The sequence below is a fragment of the Bos taurus genome, chromosome 18 (assembly GCF_002263795.3).
Source record: "Bos taurus isolate L1 Dominette 01449 registration number 42190680 breed Hereford chromosome 18, ARS-UCD2.0, whole genome shotgun sequence".
Classification (NCBI taxonomy): Eukaryota; Metazoa; Chordata; class Mammalia; order Artiodactyla; family Bovidae; genus Bos; species Bos taurus.
Genome location: NC_037345.1, coordinates 21810097 through 21829164, shown reverse-complemented (window position 1 = coordinate 21829164; position 19068 = coordinate 21810097). Strand labels below are relative to the sequence as shown.

The 19068-nt window shown below is 38.5% G+C and overlaps 1 protein-coding gene across 3 annotated transcripts in view; it reads right to left on the bottom strand.

Annotated features, from left to right (window-relative positions):
* Positions 1–19068, bottom strand: part of RBL2 (RB transcriptional corepressor like 2) — a 51278-nt gene that overhangs the window by 24022 nt on the left and 8188 nt on the right. For 2 of the 3 annotated variants that reach the window (NM_001098073.1, XM_005218649.5), the window contains 9 exon segments: positions 312–449; positions 1664–1767; positions 2475–2584; positions 4700–4866; positions 9753–9939; positions 10518–10582; positions 10674–10834; positions 12176–12304; positions 15753–15817. In NM_001098073.1, the coding sequence (NP_001091542.1) occupies positions 312–449; positions 1664–1767; positions 2475–2584; positions 4700–4866; positions 9753–9939; positions 10518–10582; positions 10674–10834; positions 12176–12304; positions 15753–15817 (1126 nt within the window). 3 annotated transcript variants of the gene reach the window in all.

Genomic DNA, 19068 nt, shown 5'->3' with positions numbered 1-19068 from the left:
GATTAGCTAGTGATAATTTGCTACTTTTTATAAACTTTCTTACCTTATAAAAAGAAGTATTCTAAAAGACTATCAGATAAATGGAGGAACCATATGAAACTTTTATACAAAATAGGTCTATAAACATTAAAAGAATTTATATAGTTCTTAAGACTCTCCTATTCTTTGCTCCCCATTTAGAGTGGAAATTATTAAATATGTAGTTAAAAACAGAAGAAATGTACTTCCATATTAAAATGGATTAGATGACTAACAACAAAATGTTACTCTCTTCTACAATTTCCTCATCAGTATCAGATTTTCAAAAATACCTTGTAAAAATGATAAAGTGGCACATCGAATATTTCAGTAATAAATGGAAAATTCCCAGGAGGCTTATAAGAAAAAGTGACGACCTCAAGGCAGCACGCCAAGAGTGATCTGTGGAATGCATCTTGTTCCAGAATGCCCTATAAAAAAACAAAGCTTCAACATGTAGGAACATTTTTACACTCTTCTGTATGTCTCAAAATTTTAAAAATAGAAAAATTGTCCTAAAACAGCCTTTTAAACTTCTACAACCATATACTATTTTTATTGACGTTCAGTTGATTTACAATGTCACGTTAGTTTCAGCTGTACAGTGTAATGATTCAGTATTTTTGCAGATTATACTCTGGAAATAAGTTGTTATAAGACCATGGCTATAATTTGCTGTGCTATACAGAATATCCTTGTTGCTTATCTATTTTGTATATAGCAGTTAGTATAGTTAATCCCATATAGTTAATCGGAGAAGGCAATGGCACCCCACTCCAGTACTCTTGCCTGGAAAATCCCATGGACGGAGGAGCCTGGTGGACTGCCGTCTATGGGGTCGCAAAGAGTCGGACACGACTGAGGCGACTTAGCAGCAGCAGCATAGTTAATCCCATAGTCCTAATTTATCCGTTCCTACTTCCCTCTCCCCCTTGGTAACCATAAGTTTGTTTTCTGTACCAGTGAGTCTGTTTCTGTTTTGCATTTTTTAAGATTACATATGTAGGTGACATTATTTCACTTAGTGTTCTCTAGGTCCATCCACACCATGCAAATGGCAGAATTTCATTCTATTTTATGGTTAACATTCCATTGTATATGCAGCCATATTTTTATACAGAATAAAAGCAGTGTAGATAGTTATAAGGAGTCAGAACCATTATTTGTCAATTTTACAGTTTTCATTAAAATGTTATTTAAAGTTAATTTATTTTTAAATTATCTTTATTGAGGTCATTAAAAGCAAGCATTACTTCCACAATCTAGAAAAATTACCTTAGTCAAAGATCAATGGTTGAATATTTATGTTAAATTCCTATATAGTCAATACTCAATTTATTCTATACAAGGCTTGAATTAAAACTCCATGTTATTTAAAAACCTCAATTAAGGCTAAGTCTGAACGTGTTAACCTTGACTAAGGAGTCTCATTACCCACAGAATCTCTAAGTGATAACACACAGCCTGCTGCGATGAGAAACACTAAGTGGGCAACCGGAGATGAGAGGCTCAGAACACAAGTTTCCTTATCTTATTCTCTCAAAGTCATATATTATTTTTTCAATAGCGGCTGTTTTCTTGGTGGGTTGGGCTGAAAGGGAACTACAATTTATTGTGCTTCTCAGTACATTGGTTATTTACTCACAGATAAATCCATGTCTCCCAGTCTTTTTTGTTCCTGCTCAATAACAGATTCTAATACTTTATAGTAAAGCATCTCTGCAAAACGAAAATGTTTGCTGGCAATATCTGAATTAAAAAAAAAAAAAGTCACATGCAAAGAACGTAAGTATTGTGGAAAATGAGGGTCTATCCCATCTCCTACCCACAGAATACAATTTAAAAACCAACCCCAACACTTCATATATACGTATGTACTTCCCAGAGCTACTACTATTTCAACCGTCCCTAAGATTCGTTAACATTTTCTTCATGGTAACACTGAAATTTTTCTAAAATTGGAAATAAAATTTATACATAAAAACTGTAATAGCACTCCATCAAGATCACACTTTTTTCTTTTTTTTAATTCCAAATAGAGCAGCTCTATGCTAAGAGGTATGTAACTGGCTTGCTACTGCAGTCCTATTTGGTACTTATACTTCATGACATCAAACAACTCCAAGAACAAGCCTGGGCAGGTTAACAGCTATATCTTCTGTCCTTGTTCTTAATATTATGAGGAATCACTATAGTTCTATACTTAATATCCAGTCTACAAATGAAAATTAAAGATTTTTTAAGTGCCAGAAGTCCAACATAATAAAGATTATCAATCTAAAATTTCTCTCTTATTGAGATTAGCCCAGAAATCGGTTGGTTGACAGAAAAGTTGGATATCCGTATTGTGGCCCTCAGACTAGAGTCAATTTCTGACTCGGTTTCCAAGAAAGAAATCCACATATTAATAGTTAAATTTCAAAAATGAGAACAATATGGGTAATATTAAGCCTTGCCTTTAGCACAATTACTGCCATCCTCCTCTGACTGGAAATGCTGAGAATATATCTCATACATTTCTTTCAATCTGTTGGCAATAGCCTGGGTTGGATCTCTGGAACATGACCTAAAAAAAGAAGAAATTATCTGATTTAAGGGTCTTGCCAAGTCACAAAGTGATAAACTGTTTACAACTCTGGAATTTCAGAGTAATTTTAACCTGTAAATATCAAATACTTTGAGCAGAAACTATACACATCCCAATTAATCCAGGCAATCCCATACTTCCTTATCAAAGCTGTTAGTATTACCATTTGAATGAAAAATATTGATTCCATGGAGCAACTCTGACCAGTGCCCATTTGATGCATGTGACTGGCGCCCACCTACCCTACACATCTGCAATCACTCTTGACAAACAAAATTGCCCTCAACTCTTTACCCAGATAGCAGCACAACTCTTACTAAGGACTCCTGGAAGGAAACAGAATGAAGAGTTATGTAATCTATACTAAAACAAAGTCATATAAATCATTACTGGCATGCTACATTTTTTCCTCCGAAATGAAGTTTATTTCATTGATTTTTCTAGTTTTACTTGAAAGGCACTATATGTTCAATTCAGAAGCATAATATAAATGATCACCATGTGGGCTTTTGTAATAACTATGTTTTTATCTTGATCATAAACATATATAGTCACTGTAGAAATGCAGCAAGTTTAGAAAATTACAAAGGAAGTAAAAATCAATTATAGTCCTGATACTAATGGCTACTGAATATCGTATGTAAGCAGAATTTTATTTATGAATACACACAGAGGTTACAAAAACAGGACTCTTTTGTTCTACTTAGTATCTACTGGCAATATTTAACCCCACTAATGGTATTTAGGATTAAAGAAGCTGTTACACCTAGTTAGAGACTGCAAGGAGATCTGGAAGACACAGAGGTTGACAGCCTTCCAAAATGTATTTATAAAATGTTTCTGAATTCTAGGTAAACAAGATTCATCTGAGTAATATGACTTAGGAAGAGGTCATACAGAAAAAGCATAGTGGGTGTCAATCACAATCGAGTTTATGAATAAAGTAGACTTCATAAAAATGTACAGGAAAACTGATCAGCCTTGGTATTTAATATGTGTGGCTATGAGTGGAAAATTACTGTATGCTTATACAGGGCTTTCTTATACTATACTGCCAGAAATTAAATGGTCTCCCATAGGGGTCTATGTTATTAAATCATAAATGTTTAGGAATAGAAGCAGTCTTGGAGGTAATTTTGTCAAATAAATTTGCTAAAAATTATGCACAGGTAATGAAATTCAGTCTATTGTGTTTTTCACTAAAGTTCCCTGATATTCTTACTAGTATCAGACAGATCAAAGGAACTAAAGGCAGCTTATTTCCTTTCCAGGCTAAAGGTGTTTTATAGAACTTAGAAAAGTTACAGCGGTTTTACATTGGCTGTGAATCTAACTGGCTATCTTTTCAAATGTGACCCACCCTTCAGAAATTTGCTCAGATTCAATCCTCATTCTGAAGTTCTTTGACAGATGCCCATGTTTACTGATCCTTTTTTCCTTGAAATCTTAAGATAGAGTAACTGATAATAGATAGGTTAGTGTTTTATTCTATAGTATCTAGTGTTATTAGTTACTGTCTCCTGAACTATGTTTAAAAAAATCTGAGAGCTACGAACTGAACGTTGCAGTTGCTCCCCTCCCTACTCCCACCTCAATTTCATGTATTGAAATCTAATCCCCAAGGTTAATGTACAGAGGTGGGGAATTTGGGAGGTGATTAGGTCATGAGTGGGGCAGTCCTCATGAATGGGATTAGAGCCCCTATAAAGAAAACACAAGCGAGCTCCCTTCTTCCTTCTGCTACGTGAGGACACAGCAAAAACACAGCTGTCTACGAACCAGGCACTGACTGTTAGCATCTTGATCCTGGACTTCCAGCCTTTAAAACTGTTAGAAATTAATTTTTGTTGTTTCTAAGCCACTCAGTCTACCATATTCTGTATAGCAACCCAAATGGACTAAGATACTGAGAAAAAAGGATCATTTGCTATTCATACCTTTTCTGTCCTCTAAGGACTAACAACAGAACTGAGCATAACACTGATATAAAATTATCAATGGGTGAATTAAGGTACAAATGGCAAAATATTAAAATAAAGCACTGGAAGACAGTCAACAACCAAATCTTAGAGGGCAGGAAGGGCTCAGACTAACCTTAGGGTCTGTTCCAGTCTCTCACTCGGTGCATTCCTGAGGCCCGTGAGCATGGTGTGAAGGCGACTCAAGCTATGTGTAGCTGTAGAAACTGGAGTCACACAAGGGCTGCTGTCCTTAATGTACCTCACACCGGTAAGTGGTGTGGAGACTCTAAGTGCTTTAGACTAAAGAGGGGAAAGGAACACTAGTTTAGGTCAAAGAGACTGTCAATCACTTCATAAATGGGAATTCAAGCCAATCAGACTTTATCTTTACATTACTGATAAATATTAGTGATTCAAATGTCACCACTTCCTTGGAATTTAATTATAACACCATTAAGAGACATCACTATCCATGTGAAATTGTGTTAAAGGACAATCTATACTTTAGCCAACCAAGAAGTTTGACTCTTAAAAAATATTTACGGGAATTCCCCGGCAGTCCTGTGGTTAGGGCTCTGAACTTTCACTGCCAAGGGCCGGGGTTCAACCCCTGGTTGGGAACTAAGATCCCACAAGCCTCACCATGTGGCACAGACAAAAAAAGTTAATGTTTAAAATAAGGCATCAGTTCAGTTCAATCGCTCAGTCATGTCCAACTCTTTGCGACCCCATGAATCGCAGCACGCCAGGCCTCCCTGTCCATCACCAACTCCCGGAGTTCACTCAGACTCATGTCCATCGAGTCAGTGATGCCATCCAGCAATCTCATCCTCTGTCGTCCCCTTCTCCTGCCCCCAATCCCTCCCAGCATCAGAATCTTTTCCAGTGAGTCAACTCTTTGCATGAGGTGGCCAAAGTACTGGAGTTTCAGCTTTAGCATCATTCCTTCCGAAGAAATCCCAGGGCTGATCTCCTTTAGAATGGACTGGTTGGATCTTCCTGCAGTCCAAGAGACTCTCAAGAGTCTTCTCCAACACCACAGTTCAAAAGCATCAATTCTTTGGCACTCAGCTTTCTTCACAGTCCAATTCTCACATCCATACATGACCACAGGAAAAACCATAGCCTTGACTAGACGGACCTTTGCTGGCAAAGTAATGTCTCTGCTTTTGAATATGCTATCTAGGTTGGTCATAACTTTTCTTCCAAGGAGTAAGCATCTTTTAATTTCATGGCTGCAGTCACCATCTGCAGTGATTCCCTATTATTTTTCCTTCAAAACTTAACTTGAAAGCAAAAAGAAGCATGAAAATATTAAGGCTATCTCTGACAAACATAATTTCATAACTCGCATCTACTGTTATTTTCGTAATTATTCAAAGACTTACAAAAGAAAACTGAGAATTAAATCTGGCCCAAATGAAATCCATGATTTCACAAAAGCCCCTCTGAATAATCAAATCTTGCTTCAGAGAGGATAAAGCAAGCCTTCCTAGATGCAGAACACAACCTGATGTAGAAGAGCCTTTTTCAGTCTTCTTGCCCCTCCTTTAGTTTCTAGAATCTATCGTAGGCTTCCCCCCTAAAGCAGACAGACCTTCAGAGAAATAAGTTCAAATGAAATTCTTGAACACAAAGATGAAAAAGACACAACCTGACGCCAAAGAATTTAAGCATGAATACACAGTCTAATAAAATATCTTTTTCTGTATTTCCAACAAACTCTGAAAGGTTATGATAGCTTAAGAGCTTTTTTAATACTCAAGACAGACTATGTTTCCCTATGTAGAATGTACTTATTCCAGAGACAGCTGTAAAAACACCCACCAAAAATTTTACCTGGCAACAGAACTGTTCGAGTTCCACAACATACAGAAAAACACAGAAATCCACTATACAGAAATAAATCTATATGCTTCTCTGTAACTTAAGAGTAGAGCCAAGACTTCCACTCTGCTTCAAAGAAATTAATCCTATCGTTTTTTAGGTCAACAAGATGATCGAGATTGATTACACTCAGCAGATTTCTCTCGGTGCTTAACAGCTTTTTCCTGGCTCCGTCAGTTCGTCGTTGCCGCGCTTGGGGTCTTTGTTGCCGTGTGCAGGTTCTTCAGTTGCAGCACTGGGATCAGACCTGGGCCCCCTGCATTGGGAGCAGAGTCTTAACCACTGGGCCACCAGGGGAGTCCCTGAGCAGCTTCTCTTGCAGCCACCATCTTCCCTGTGTATGACCCGGAGCCTTTCTGGGAGGAGAAGCAACAGCAGCCAGCAGCATCCCACCCCCGTGCCTACACGCAGCAGCGCTTCCACAAAGGAAACGAGGTAAGACAACCACAAGCAACTTCCTGCCCACATCCTCAAGGTCGGCACAGGGCTGCTTGGTAGCCCCGTTTAAGTTCTTAGCTTAAAACTTCCTGTGCATTCTGATCAAGAAGCGTCTTTAACTCCTTAGACCTCTTTTATTGCCTGTCAACTCATACTACTAGGTAACCTCTCCTAATTCCGTAACTTTAAAAGCCGTCTGTGTCCTAATGACTCTATGTATATGTGTGTGAAGTCCTTTCATATGGGCTTCACAGGTGGCGCTAGAGGTAGAGAAGCCAATACAGGAGACATAAGAGATGCTGGTTTGATCCTTGGATCAGGAAGATCCCCTGGAGGAGGCATGGCAACTCACTCCAGTCTTCTTGCCTGGACAGAGGAGCCTGGCAAGCTACAGTCCGTGGGGTTGCAAAGAGTCAGACACGACTGAGCGCACACACACAGGAACGTATATACATAGCCTTTACATTTGCCGTGAACGCTAGTCTTACGTCTCTCTCTCTTTATTAAAGATGTATTCATCTTTTTTTTTAGCCGCACTGGGTCACTGTTGCTGTGTGCAGGCCTTCTCTAGTTGCAGCACGTGGGGGCTGCTCTTTGTTGAGATGCTCAGCTTCTCATCTGGTGGCTTCTCTTGTTGCAAGCACAGGCTCTAGGTGTGCTGGCTCAGTGGTTGCAGCTCATGGGCTTAGTTGCTTAGTTCACAGCACGTGGAATCTTTCCAGGCCAGGGACTGAATCTGTGTCCCCTACATTGGCAGCTGGATTCGTAACCCCTGGACCACCAGGGAAGCCCTAGTCTTGTGTGTCTCTTAACTGCCTACTCAGCTCCTCTACTAGAATGTCTAAAAGACATCTCACATTGAACATGCTCATAACTGTAACTCTTGATTTTTACCCCCCTAGACTTGTTCTTTCTCCCCTCAGTAACTGTCAATAGTAAATAATTATGTAATGCCTACAAGCACTGAACACAACACCCGTCACAGACCTCATGAAGCTTTGACTCTAATGCAAGGAGACAGATGATAAATAGCCCATCTATCCTTCCTTCCCCTCTTCCTCCTTCTGTCTTTCTCTATCATCTTCAGATAAACAATTCTTCCTACCTACCTACCATCAGACAGTGATTAATACTAACACTAATCACAGAGTGAGAGGGAAAGGAAGTCTTGAGGTATGGGAGGATGCTGGTGGTTATTGTTTTATATGGTAGTCAGGTTATTAGAGATCTGGAGGAAGTGAACAAGTGAACCACATGAGTATCTTGAAGAAACACACTACAGGCCAAGGAAACAGCTTGCTCTGAGTTGGAAGTAGGCTTGGCATATCTGAAGGAAAAAGGAGGTTAATGTGACATGAGTGGAAACGTGAGGAAGAGGTGGTGAGAGATGAATTCAGAGAGGAAGTGGGGCTAGATCACTGATGACCTTCCAGACATCTGTAAGGACATTAGCTTTTATACCATGCACCCAACTGGAGTCCTCACTGTTTTCTTTCTTGCACACCCCAGATCCAAGCCATCAGTAAATTCTGTGGATGCTGTCTCCATAACAGAGCCTAAATACAACCATTTCTCTGATTCAAGACACCATGAATTATCACCAGAATCACTGCAATAGCCTCTTAATTCCTTACTCCCACCCCTGCCCCATCCCACCTCTTCACGAGCCCTTTTAAAAATGTAAACCAGATTCCATCAGTCACTGTTCTCTACAACACCTTCCTAACGGCTTTCCTCTCAAGCAGAGCAAACGTGAGCATCTTCCCATGGCTCTCACAGTCCTCTATGGTTGGCCTCTCCCCTTGGCCCACCCCCCTGCACTTCTCGGTCATTGTTTCTCTCACTCATTCAATTTCTCCCACACTGGTGTTCTCACTCACTGTTCCTCCAAAAAGCCAACCATGTCTGTACCTCGTGGCTTTGTGCTTGCTGTTGTCTTGGTTTCAGAAACATTTCCCAGCTGTTCCTGTAACTTCCTTCCTCACCTTCTTCAGGTCTGTGTTAATACTACCTCCTCAGAGACGCCTTTTCCAACCACCCTATCTACACCAGAAGCCCTAGGCCCACCCATTCTCTCTTCTCCTCAATACTTTGCTCTACCACTCGATTTTAGCTTTCTTCATTTATCATCATCTGATAACTATAAATTTACTTGTTTGGTTATCTCTTATCCATCTCCCCACATCAGAATACTAAACAGGATGTTCATAGCTGTTTTGTTCACTGGTGTAGTCCCAGTGTCTAGGATACAATCTGGTATATAGAATATCTTGAGAATATTTGCTGAATGAAAAAAGCAAACCAGCCTTGAGTCTGGTCTTACAGGTGAGTTACCCCCTTGGAATTAGCCACACTGCCTCTGGAAGTACCTGTCAGGAGTTGCTTATTTTCTATGAACACCACACAACAGAAGGGAAACTCTCAGTCTCCATCATCCTGCCTGAAATTACACATGATCCCAAAACTCAGTTTAAGAGAGTTTTCTTAAAGGCTATAGATTCTCAGTTTCCCTAGTGTCTTAGATGAAGGTACTGATTGGGGTCAATCAACATTTCCGAAATGCCTGCTATGTTCAGTATGTAACAGCTGTATATCCCTGGTTCTGTTTTCAGAACCAACAACCAGCATGAGGCATTCGTTGACATTTATATTAAACTCTTTTTCACAGTTCTAACCAAAACTTGTGAAAGTCATGTCAACAAAAATTAAAATAATGATAACCTTTCAACTGTGAGAGGTAGGATGTGAATTTTCTCCTTCGTACTGGAAGCCAGTAAAATGCACACACACACAACCACCAGAACACAGCAGGCCCTCGGCACGTCTGCTCGCGCTGCCTCTCTCGGGTCGGCTTGGCTCACCTTGTCGAAGTGCTGCTGCAGGATGTTTTTCATCTGCACCCTCTCAGCGGTCTCTGCTCCTGAACCAGTGTTCAGGCACCTTGAGAGAGTCCCAATTTCCTCTTCAGCATCCTCGCCCAGAAAAATCCGCTCGTCTAAATTCCCAACAGATAAAACATACTCCTCATAGGCTTTATTGATGGCTTTACTAGAGGGGGGAAAAAAAAACAGGCAAAATGTACACCTGCAGAACTGCCATTTGAAGTTGTGTGAGGCTACTTGTTTCATTGTTTTCATTTACTAAAACTTCTAATAGTTCTGTGAAAGTTAGATTTTAGTGGGATCACTAAGATAAAAACTGAGGAGCATAAAAATGCAGGCGTGCTCCACTGTGCTCAGGCCTTGCACAGGAAGTGTATCTCGCTGACAGTACCCCAGGGTGGGTGCCCTGTACCAAGCTGCCAGCCGAGTTCTCTCTCCTGGCTGCTCCAGGCACCTGTGAAGACGTCAGTGCTTCCACAGCACCATTCGCCACCTGGGTAGTTCCAAAAGGATTTCTTTCAAAAATCATGATCCCAAAACTTAACTATCAAAACTTTAAAGAACAGCCGCACAATTTTCAACTACCTCAAAACTTGTGCTTTGAGTAAGAGTTGATAGATTTTTTTACTGCATCCCTATATTCTGCCATAAAACATATTCTAAATTTCTAGGATACAAACAATAAAAACATTATTTCCTGACCACATAAAGTATGAAAACACTTTTTATAATAGAAGTACTCACAAACTCTCTCCAAAATTCCCAGGTTCTAAAAAACCAGTCAGATTTTCTTCTTTTCCCTTAAGGAGCTATGATGAAAAAAAAGATCCTTAAGTCATCATATTAAATCAAGTCTTTACCCAGAAAATATTTTCAAATCATTTCTTTCTACTTACAAACCTTTTTTTCATAAAGTTTCCTAATATAAGGTTTCCAGAAATGTTCCTTTATTCCTTTTGCTTCCAAAACTAAGCCATCATGTAAGGAACACAGTTTCTCAATGACGCAAGGTGGGTCGGAGGAAGGTTTAGAATCCTTAGCATGAAAATCTTCAGATAGACCTATGATGGGTAAAAGCACAGAACAGAGATATCAGGTAGCATTCAACAAGCCTAACTGTAATAAATTAAAATATAAATAACAGAGAGTCTAATCAGCACAGGAGTTGTTAGCACATATGTGTATAGGAAATAGTGGAAGGTGCTAATTTAACTGTTTAAATACACTTCAAAAATAGCAAATAGCAGTAAAGCTTTTATTATGACTCAAAAGATTTCAGTTATTCAGTTATCTATCTGGAGAAAGTTAAAAAAGAAAAACTAAAAAATTATTTTTTATACTACTATAATATCTACAAAACAGATAAATAAAATTTTGCAAAAAAGTATTACATTCAAATAAAAAAGTCACTTTGAGAAAAGTTACTGTTCAAAGCACATACTCTTTATATACTTTAATTATGTTAGATGTTTTTATTATATTACTTTACAGCCCTTCTTGCCCTAGACTCAATGCAAGGCAAAGGAAAAAAAACACAAATAATAAATAAAAGAAGAGGGAAAAAATGAAGGGAACCAGCGATACAGAAATACAAAAGGGAGTTAGGAAGAAAATAAATGAAAGGTCAGAATACAGAGAACACTAGACTTACCAAACCGGGAGCAACTGAAGTAATTAACTCATCTAACTTTAAAAATCTATCTTGTGAGGCAGACAAGTTGAAATTCTAATCATAACCACTTCAAAACTGACAATCACTCAGAATCCTACCGAGGTATTATTCAAGCAGCAAGAGCATTACATACTAGTTCAATAAGTACTTTTTAAATATTTGCTTTATAAGTCATAATTTGGCCTCTTACTGTATATCATTCATAGAAATTCTACAGCTTAAAGCCTACTAAATGCATTACCAAAATAATGATCATTTCCACACACCTTTTAGAGTTGAAAATGCATTTTAATTATTTTAGAACCATAGGTACTCCTCTTCTGCAGAAAAGATTTGAATGAATAAATCTTTCAATAAATCTTCTTTGACCTCCTCCTGTGTGTCAGGCATGAAACTTGCCAACACACAAAACCACCGTCAGCTCGAATGTCATCGTTCCTACTCCAGATTTCTAAATTCCTACTTCTCATTGAGTATATATTTCAGAAACTTCTAAAGTTGTCATCTAACACTTCTAAAACATTGTGATATTTGCAATTTCTCTTTCTACAAATATTTTTACAGAGAGCTCAACTCCTAGTTCTAAGTACTCTGGGATAACTATGGTGATGAAGCGTGGAAAAGCATTTATGTTCTCTGATGCTAGGAAACCTGTACTATGTACACAACCCCCAAGAGTAAACATAGTGTAGACACATGAGTCATCTGCGTCCCAGATTTACAAACTCACCTTTAAAATTAGGGTTCACAAGTTCTTTACGATTGGAACATTGAAGGGCATTTCCATAAACTAAGTCCAAAGCACACAGCAGAAGATGATAAGAATTAACCAAATCATCACTAATCATGGGAAAATTACCTATAGGATTATAAACAATTATAGAGTCAAATTTGCATCAACTTTACAATATTATAAAAATAATCTCTTCCTTTAATTAACATGACATTATACAACAATATGCAAGCCTGACTCAAGAGCTACAGAAAGTATTTTGGCAAATTTACATTTTGAAATATTACTTATTGTTTAATAAATTTCTAAGAGTTTAAGAAAAACCAAAACTTCACTAAAAATGCCATTCACTTAATAGTTGTTAAATAAGCATTTATTAAATGCCTGTCCAAACTTGCTCTCACTGGTTTTTCTTTTGAAAACTCTGAACACAACTTCATAAACTATCTCAAGCTGTAAGAAATTGTTGTATATGAAAATACTTTTCTGTCAGGAAAACCGGTATAAATACTTATTTGGGAAAAGCTCAAAAATTATTAATATAATTATTTTTTAGCATATATGTACTTTAAAAAGACCAGAAACTATAATCAGACTCCTAACAGTAATAGTTCAATGCTTTTTGAAGTAGTAATACAAGCTCATACAAACTAACACAACAAGATCACAATAAAATATATTTCAGTTCTAGAGAAAATATCCTGGGAATAATTGTTGATGCCTAGTAACCGAGAAAAAAATAAACCAAAAACCTAAACCTATAGAAATATATAACTTTTGTAGTTCTGGTTTATCCCTAACATTGAAAATAGGTTTTTACAGGCAGTTAAGAGTTATTCTTAGAAATTAAAATATCGTTCTAGATATTCTGTATCTTTAAGCATATCCCTCTTTCCATTAAACACTGCTTATACATGCTCCATATTGATTTTACATTCTCATAGTAACAGATGAATTCAATCTAAATAGCTAACATACATCTGAAGAATTATTTCTAAGCCTCGACATTTTCACACTAAATACAAACACACACTCATACTACTTGGTTTCAGGCTTTTTTTCTTCTTTCCTCTAAAGAAAGTTACCACTTACCTCAGCATATCAGGATAAGAAATTCATTTTTTTAATAGGTGAAACATTTCAACAAATCAATTTAAATGAATTAAAGAAAGAGAAAAAAATATTTTTCTGTTGCCAAAAACATAAATGATAATTAGTAGGTTAAATTCTGCATTGATCTAACCAAACTAACTTGCTTGGTTTGACTATAAATATGCTTAATATTAAAATACACTCAATTCCTCAAATGTAAAACAGGAAGTGGTACCTACCAGTTTCAAATTAAAAAGCCCATCACTCTGACAAGCCTAAACTTGTCGCTGGTGTGCACTTGCCATAGAAGGAAAAAACCTGCAGCCCAGTAACTTCTTATGAGAAACTTAAATGCCCCTAAAGATCAGAATCTAAATTCCAGAACTCTCCTAACATGACAGAGTCTACCTTTCCAATCCTGACTTTAGAAATAAATCCCACTTTGTGAAATATTTTATCTTTCAATCAACAAAGATAATCTGAGTAAAGACTTGGGATATCATGTAAAACAGGAAGTGGTGCCTAACGGTCTTCAGGCCACAAAGCCCTTCATGACAAGCCCAAACTTGTCACTGGTATGTCCTTGCCATTGGAAGTCAACAAAGATAACAGGCAAGTGTTGGCTTATTTATCAGGAATGAGATCATCTGGGATGCCCACCGTTGTGCACAAAGTCATGAAAAAGACGCCCATAAAGAATACACCTCCCCCCACCAAATACTGAAATCAAGAACTGAAGAAAACCAACTAATCTCCTCTACTGGAAAAGATCGTAGTGAAGCATAAGTGATCACAGCACTGGACTGTGAGTGGACAAAGGCCCTTCAGACCAAATAATTACACACAGAATTAATAACAGTAAAATAAAATTCAAACACTGAGATAACTGTGGAGACAAAAATATGCCACCCCAGTTGCTCAGCTGAGACCAAAACCTACTTGAGGGCAATACACTTCTTTTCCAGTAATTTATATACCAGTACTAAATACTTACCTCCAAGTGTACACATACCACAAAAACAGATAAAAATCCTCTAAGTCATATATACCTGCCCATAACCTACTGCCCAGGTTAATATCATATATAACACCAGCCACAGTAAGCCAAGGGGCAGCAAATGTTCAAACCATCATGAAAACAGTTATGCGCTCTGAAGATGTTCTACATTTCATGCCACTGATCACACCACCTTCATCTGCACTAAAGAAACATGCAGTGTGATAGAAAGCAAAAGTAACCAAGAGCTTACTTCTGACAAAGATTATTTTTATTTTCAGTCAAGCATGCAGCTCGGGGAAGGCAGGGTAAGTTGTAACCTATAACAATCAGACAAATCATAGTGACACCAACAGAGTGACACATCCCTGCTGGAGGGCCCACACACCCAGCATGAGACCAAGAGCTAGAAGACGTGGATTCACATCCCAGCTCTGGCTCCAGCAGCTGGTCTCTGGGCCTCAGTAACTTACTCTTTAAAATAAATACACTGGGCAAGCTGACCTAATAGTGAGACTCTCTCCTACTGAAGAAACACCTTTCAGCTCTATAATTCTTTGATTTTAACTTTCTGTTTTATTAGGCTATCTTAATGCCAAAGGCATTCTACACAGTCTACAGAAAAAGCTAAGGAACTGTACTTTGTTTTCTTCCTTAAATTACTAAGAATCATTTTTACATAGAAACACAGAAAGGACAATGATAGTCATAAAAATGTATTTCACTGAATGCAGACCTTGGGCAGGTTAAGTGAGAAGAGAGGGTAGCAAAAATGAGTTCTATCTAAAGGCATTTGATCAAGCATGTTTATCCGAACAAGGCATAAAAAGTAATCTAAATTACTTTGAGAATGATTAGTCCCACTCCATTATGTAATGCATGTCTTGTGCAAAATATAAGTCCAAGACAAAAGCACAGACACACTAATGTGTTTTCAGCCCATAATTCAGAGATAATATGTTTTGGAAAAGATGTTGTGTAAGAAAAAAACTAAAGGATATTCCATTTAATGTACGATATTTGGTATATTGCAAAGAAACCCAATGCTGCGGAGCAACTAGGCCAGTGCACCACAACTGCTGAAGCCTGAGAGCCCTCGAGCCTGTGCTCCGCAAGAGAGACCACTGCAATGAGACGCCTGCGCGCCGCAACTCGAGAGCAGCCCCTGCTCGCCACAACTGGATAAAGCTCGTGCACAGCAACAAAGTTCCAGCGCAGCCAAAAATAAATAAATGAATAAATACATTTTTTAAAAAACAGAGGGAGAGAGAGAGGGAGGAAGGGAGAAAATATCAAAGGAAAAAAAAAGAAAAGAAATTCAAAAGATTTATAAAATGGCAATACTTAAAAAAAAGAAAGCAGGATTCAAATCCTCGAGAAGTTTTTCGGTGAGCATCTTTTCCTGATACACATTATAGGTTGACAGTAGTAGTACCTGAACTTTTAAGTAAGCTAATATTGAAATAAATATTACTCTTTCCTTACCTTTTGCATATATAAAAAGCACCCAACAAAAATGGAAAACTTCAGACACGGTACAGGGCTGTCGCCTTTGGGGGGAGAAAAAAGTCATGAGATAACAGAAGAATCAGAAAAAGACACGACACACGACTGTAAACTGGGTGAGAAACAAAACCCACAGTTGGAGGGAGTGACAGCAGATTCATTTCTCATGGAAAACGTGCAAGAAGTTCTGCTCCAGTTGAACACAGGTAAGGAAACAGCTGGGAGCGAGGGAAAGCTCGCTCAGAAGAAAACTTCTGAAGAACTGTAGAAGCTTTTCCAGGTCAAGATAGCTAAGGCAGAAAATAAAACGAGTTCTATTTTTTAACGAGTTCGTTAAAGCAGGGCAATGATGCTTATTCCTTGCCATCAACTGGTGAATAAAGCCCTATAATATAAACCAAGGAGAAGGATCTTGTGGCGAATGAGGCCACTAAGACACATGGAGAGCAAGTGTACAGAGTTAAGGACAGTGTGGGAACTAAATCCCAGTCTTCAGCTTCTTCTCCTCAAAGCACCTTGTTAGAATAAGGGTACGAACAAAATAACAATAAGAATGAAATGAACAAAATAACAATAGCTCTTTTGATGACATCGCAAGGCTAATGTTGCTTGAAGACCCATGTATACAGTCAGATTGGCTTCCCAGGTGGCGCTAGTGGTAAAGAATCTGACTGCCAATGCAGGAGATGTAAGAGACGTGAGTTTGATCCCTGGGTAAGGAAGATCCCCTGGAGAAGGGAATGGCAGCCCACTCCAGTATTCTTGCCTGGAGAATCCCATGGACAGAGGAGCCTGGCGGGCTACATAGTGTCGGACATGACTGCAGCAGCTTGGCACACACTCATGCAGTCAGACAATCCTCCAGTTTTTTTCCATCACAGCTGATGAACTGTAAACCCTCACTCTCTAAATACGTTCCAGATTATATTAAGTCACGAAAAGACTTTTTTGGGGGAGAATGCTGCACGACATGCAGGATCTTACCCCAAACAGGGATCAAACCTGTGCCCCCTGCAGTGGAAGCACAGAGTCTTACCCCCTGGACCACCAGGGAAGGCCTACGAGAGGACTTTTCAGTGGAAATTCGGGGCGTCCTATAATTCCTTATATTTCGATCATTAAGAGTACCTGTTGTAGGTACTGTTGTAGGGAAGAAGAGGGAGAAAAAAATAAAAGAGTACCTGTTGTATTTGCTAAGTCATCTGCTAAAGGGAGTTTTAGACCTGTTTTAAACTGGCTTTTCTACCAAAACCTCTGCCAATGTTTAGATCAGACATGTGTTGGCTCCATATCCCAATACCCTTATTCTTACAAGGTGTTGTGAGGAGAAGAAGCTGAAGACTGGAGTTTAGTTCCCACACTGTCATTAACTCAGTACCCTTGCTCTCCATGTGTCTAGTCTCCTCATCCACTAAGAGATACTTCTCCTTGGGTAGCACATTGTAGGGCTTCATTCACCAGTTGATGGCCAGGGTTAAACGTCATGGCCCTGCTTTAAAAAGCAGGCTTCCCACCACAGACACAGGACAAACTGTGTGGTTTTGATGCCTACCAAGATAAAAGTCAAACATTTAGGCTTAACCTTCAAGCCATTCTAACTTTCAGTTACAAGATAAGTCCTAGGGATGTAATGTACAACATAATAAATATAATTAACACTGCAGTAGGTTAATATATGCAAGTTGTTATGAGAATAAATCTTAAAGGGTTCTCATCAGAAGGCATTTTTTTTCTATTTAATTTTGTATTGCTATGTGAGATTCTGAATGTTCACTAAACGTATTGTGGTCATCATTTCATAAGTCACATCATTACACTGCACTCCTTAAATTTATATAGTGCTGTATGTCAATTCTATCTCAATAAAACTGGAAGGAAGAAAATAAAATTAAGGTACTCCCAAAACTGGCTCTGTAACTTGAAAACTCTGGAACAACCAACCAACTTAAGCCAAATTTCCTCTTTGCTGCTGTGGTATTTTCATTCTTCATCCTCTGCATAGAAGAACATCTATCTCTCCAAATTCACCAAAATGGGTACCCAATGATGGTTACCAAAATCCTACTCATCCTTTCAGACATGTTTCTACTTCTTCCATGGAACATTACCTAACGGGCTTATACAGAGTGAATTATTTTTGCCCCAGAAGTCCTACATTTCTATTATCTTTTGCATTTATACGTGCCTCTCCCTTATAATACTTTCTGTAAGCTCTCAAAAGACAGTAACTGTGGGTTTGGGTTTTGGCCTGTTTTTGCTTTTAATATTTGTGTCCTACATAATACCTAACAAAGTAGTTCATATAGTAAACTCTCAATAGTCAATGACAAATTTTCAAAGAACAGTTTATAAGAAGAAGATGGGCTCTCAGGCAGACTCTTTAAGTTTCAGTAAAAGCTCCACACTTACTGTGTGACCTTGGCCAAATCACTTAGCCTTTGAAAGGCTTGGTTCCCCCCACCTGTAACAACAGTATCAACCTCATGAAGCTGAAGTAGTGATTAAATCAAGTAATACATGCTTAATTTAAGTCTTAGCAGAGTCCCTGCACCATAATAAATGCTCAGTAAATGGTATGGATTATTATTACTATGATTAGGGTGATATAAATGTAGACCTTTTAGTAAACTTATCTTAGAATTTTCTTAATTAGAATTAAGTAATATATACACCTAATATAATATGTATGTGCTCAGTCACTCAGTTGTGGCCCACTCTTTGCAACCCCAAGGAGTGTAGCCTGCCAGGCTTCTCTGTCCATGGAATTTTCCAGCAAGAATACTGGAGTGGATTGCCATTTCCTTCTCCAGCAATATAATATATATACATATATAATTAAGAAAATTCTATAATATATATTATAGAATTACATTGTCAACAAAGGTCTGTCTAGTTAAGGCTATGGTTTTTCCAGTAGTCATGTATGGATGTGAGAGTTGGACTATAAGGAAAGCTGAGCACTGAAGAATTGATGCTTTTGAACTGTGGTGTTGGAAAAGACTCTTGAGAGTCCCTTGGACTGCAAGGAGATCCCAACAGTCCATTCTAAAGGAGATCAGTCCTGGGTGTTCATTGGAAGGACTGATGTTGAAGCTGAAACTCCAATACTTTGGCCACCTGATGTGAAGAGCTGACTCATTTGAAAAGACCCTGATGCTGGGAAAGATTGAAGGCAGGAGGAGAAGGGGATGACAGAGGATGAGACGGTTGGATGGCATCACCGACTCAAGGGACGTAAGTTTGGGTGAACTCCGGGAATTGGTGATGGACAGGGAGGCCTGGCGTGCTGGGGTCG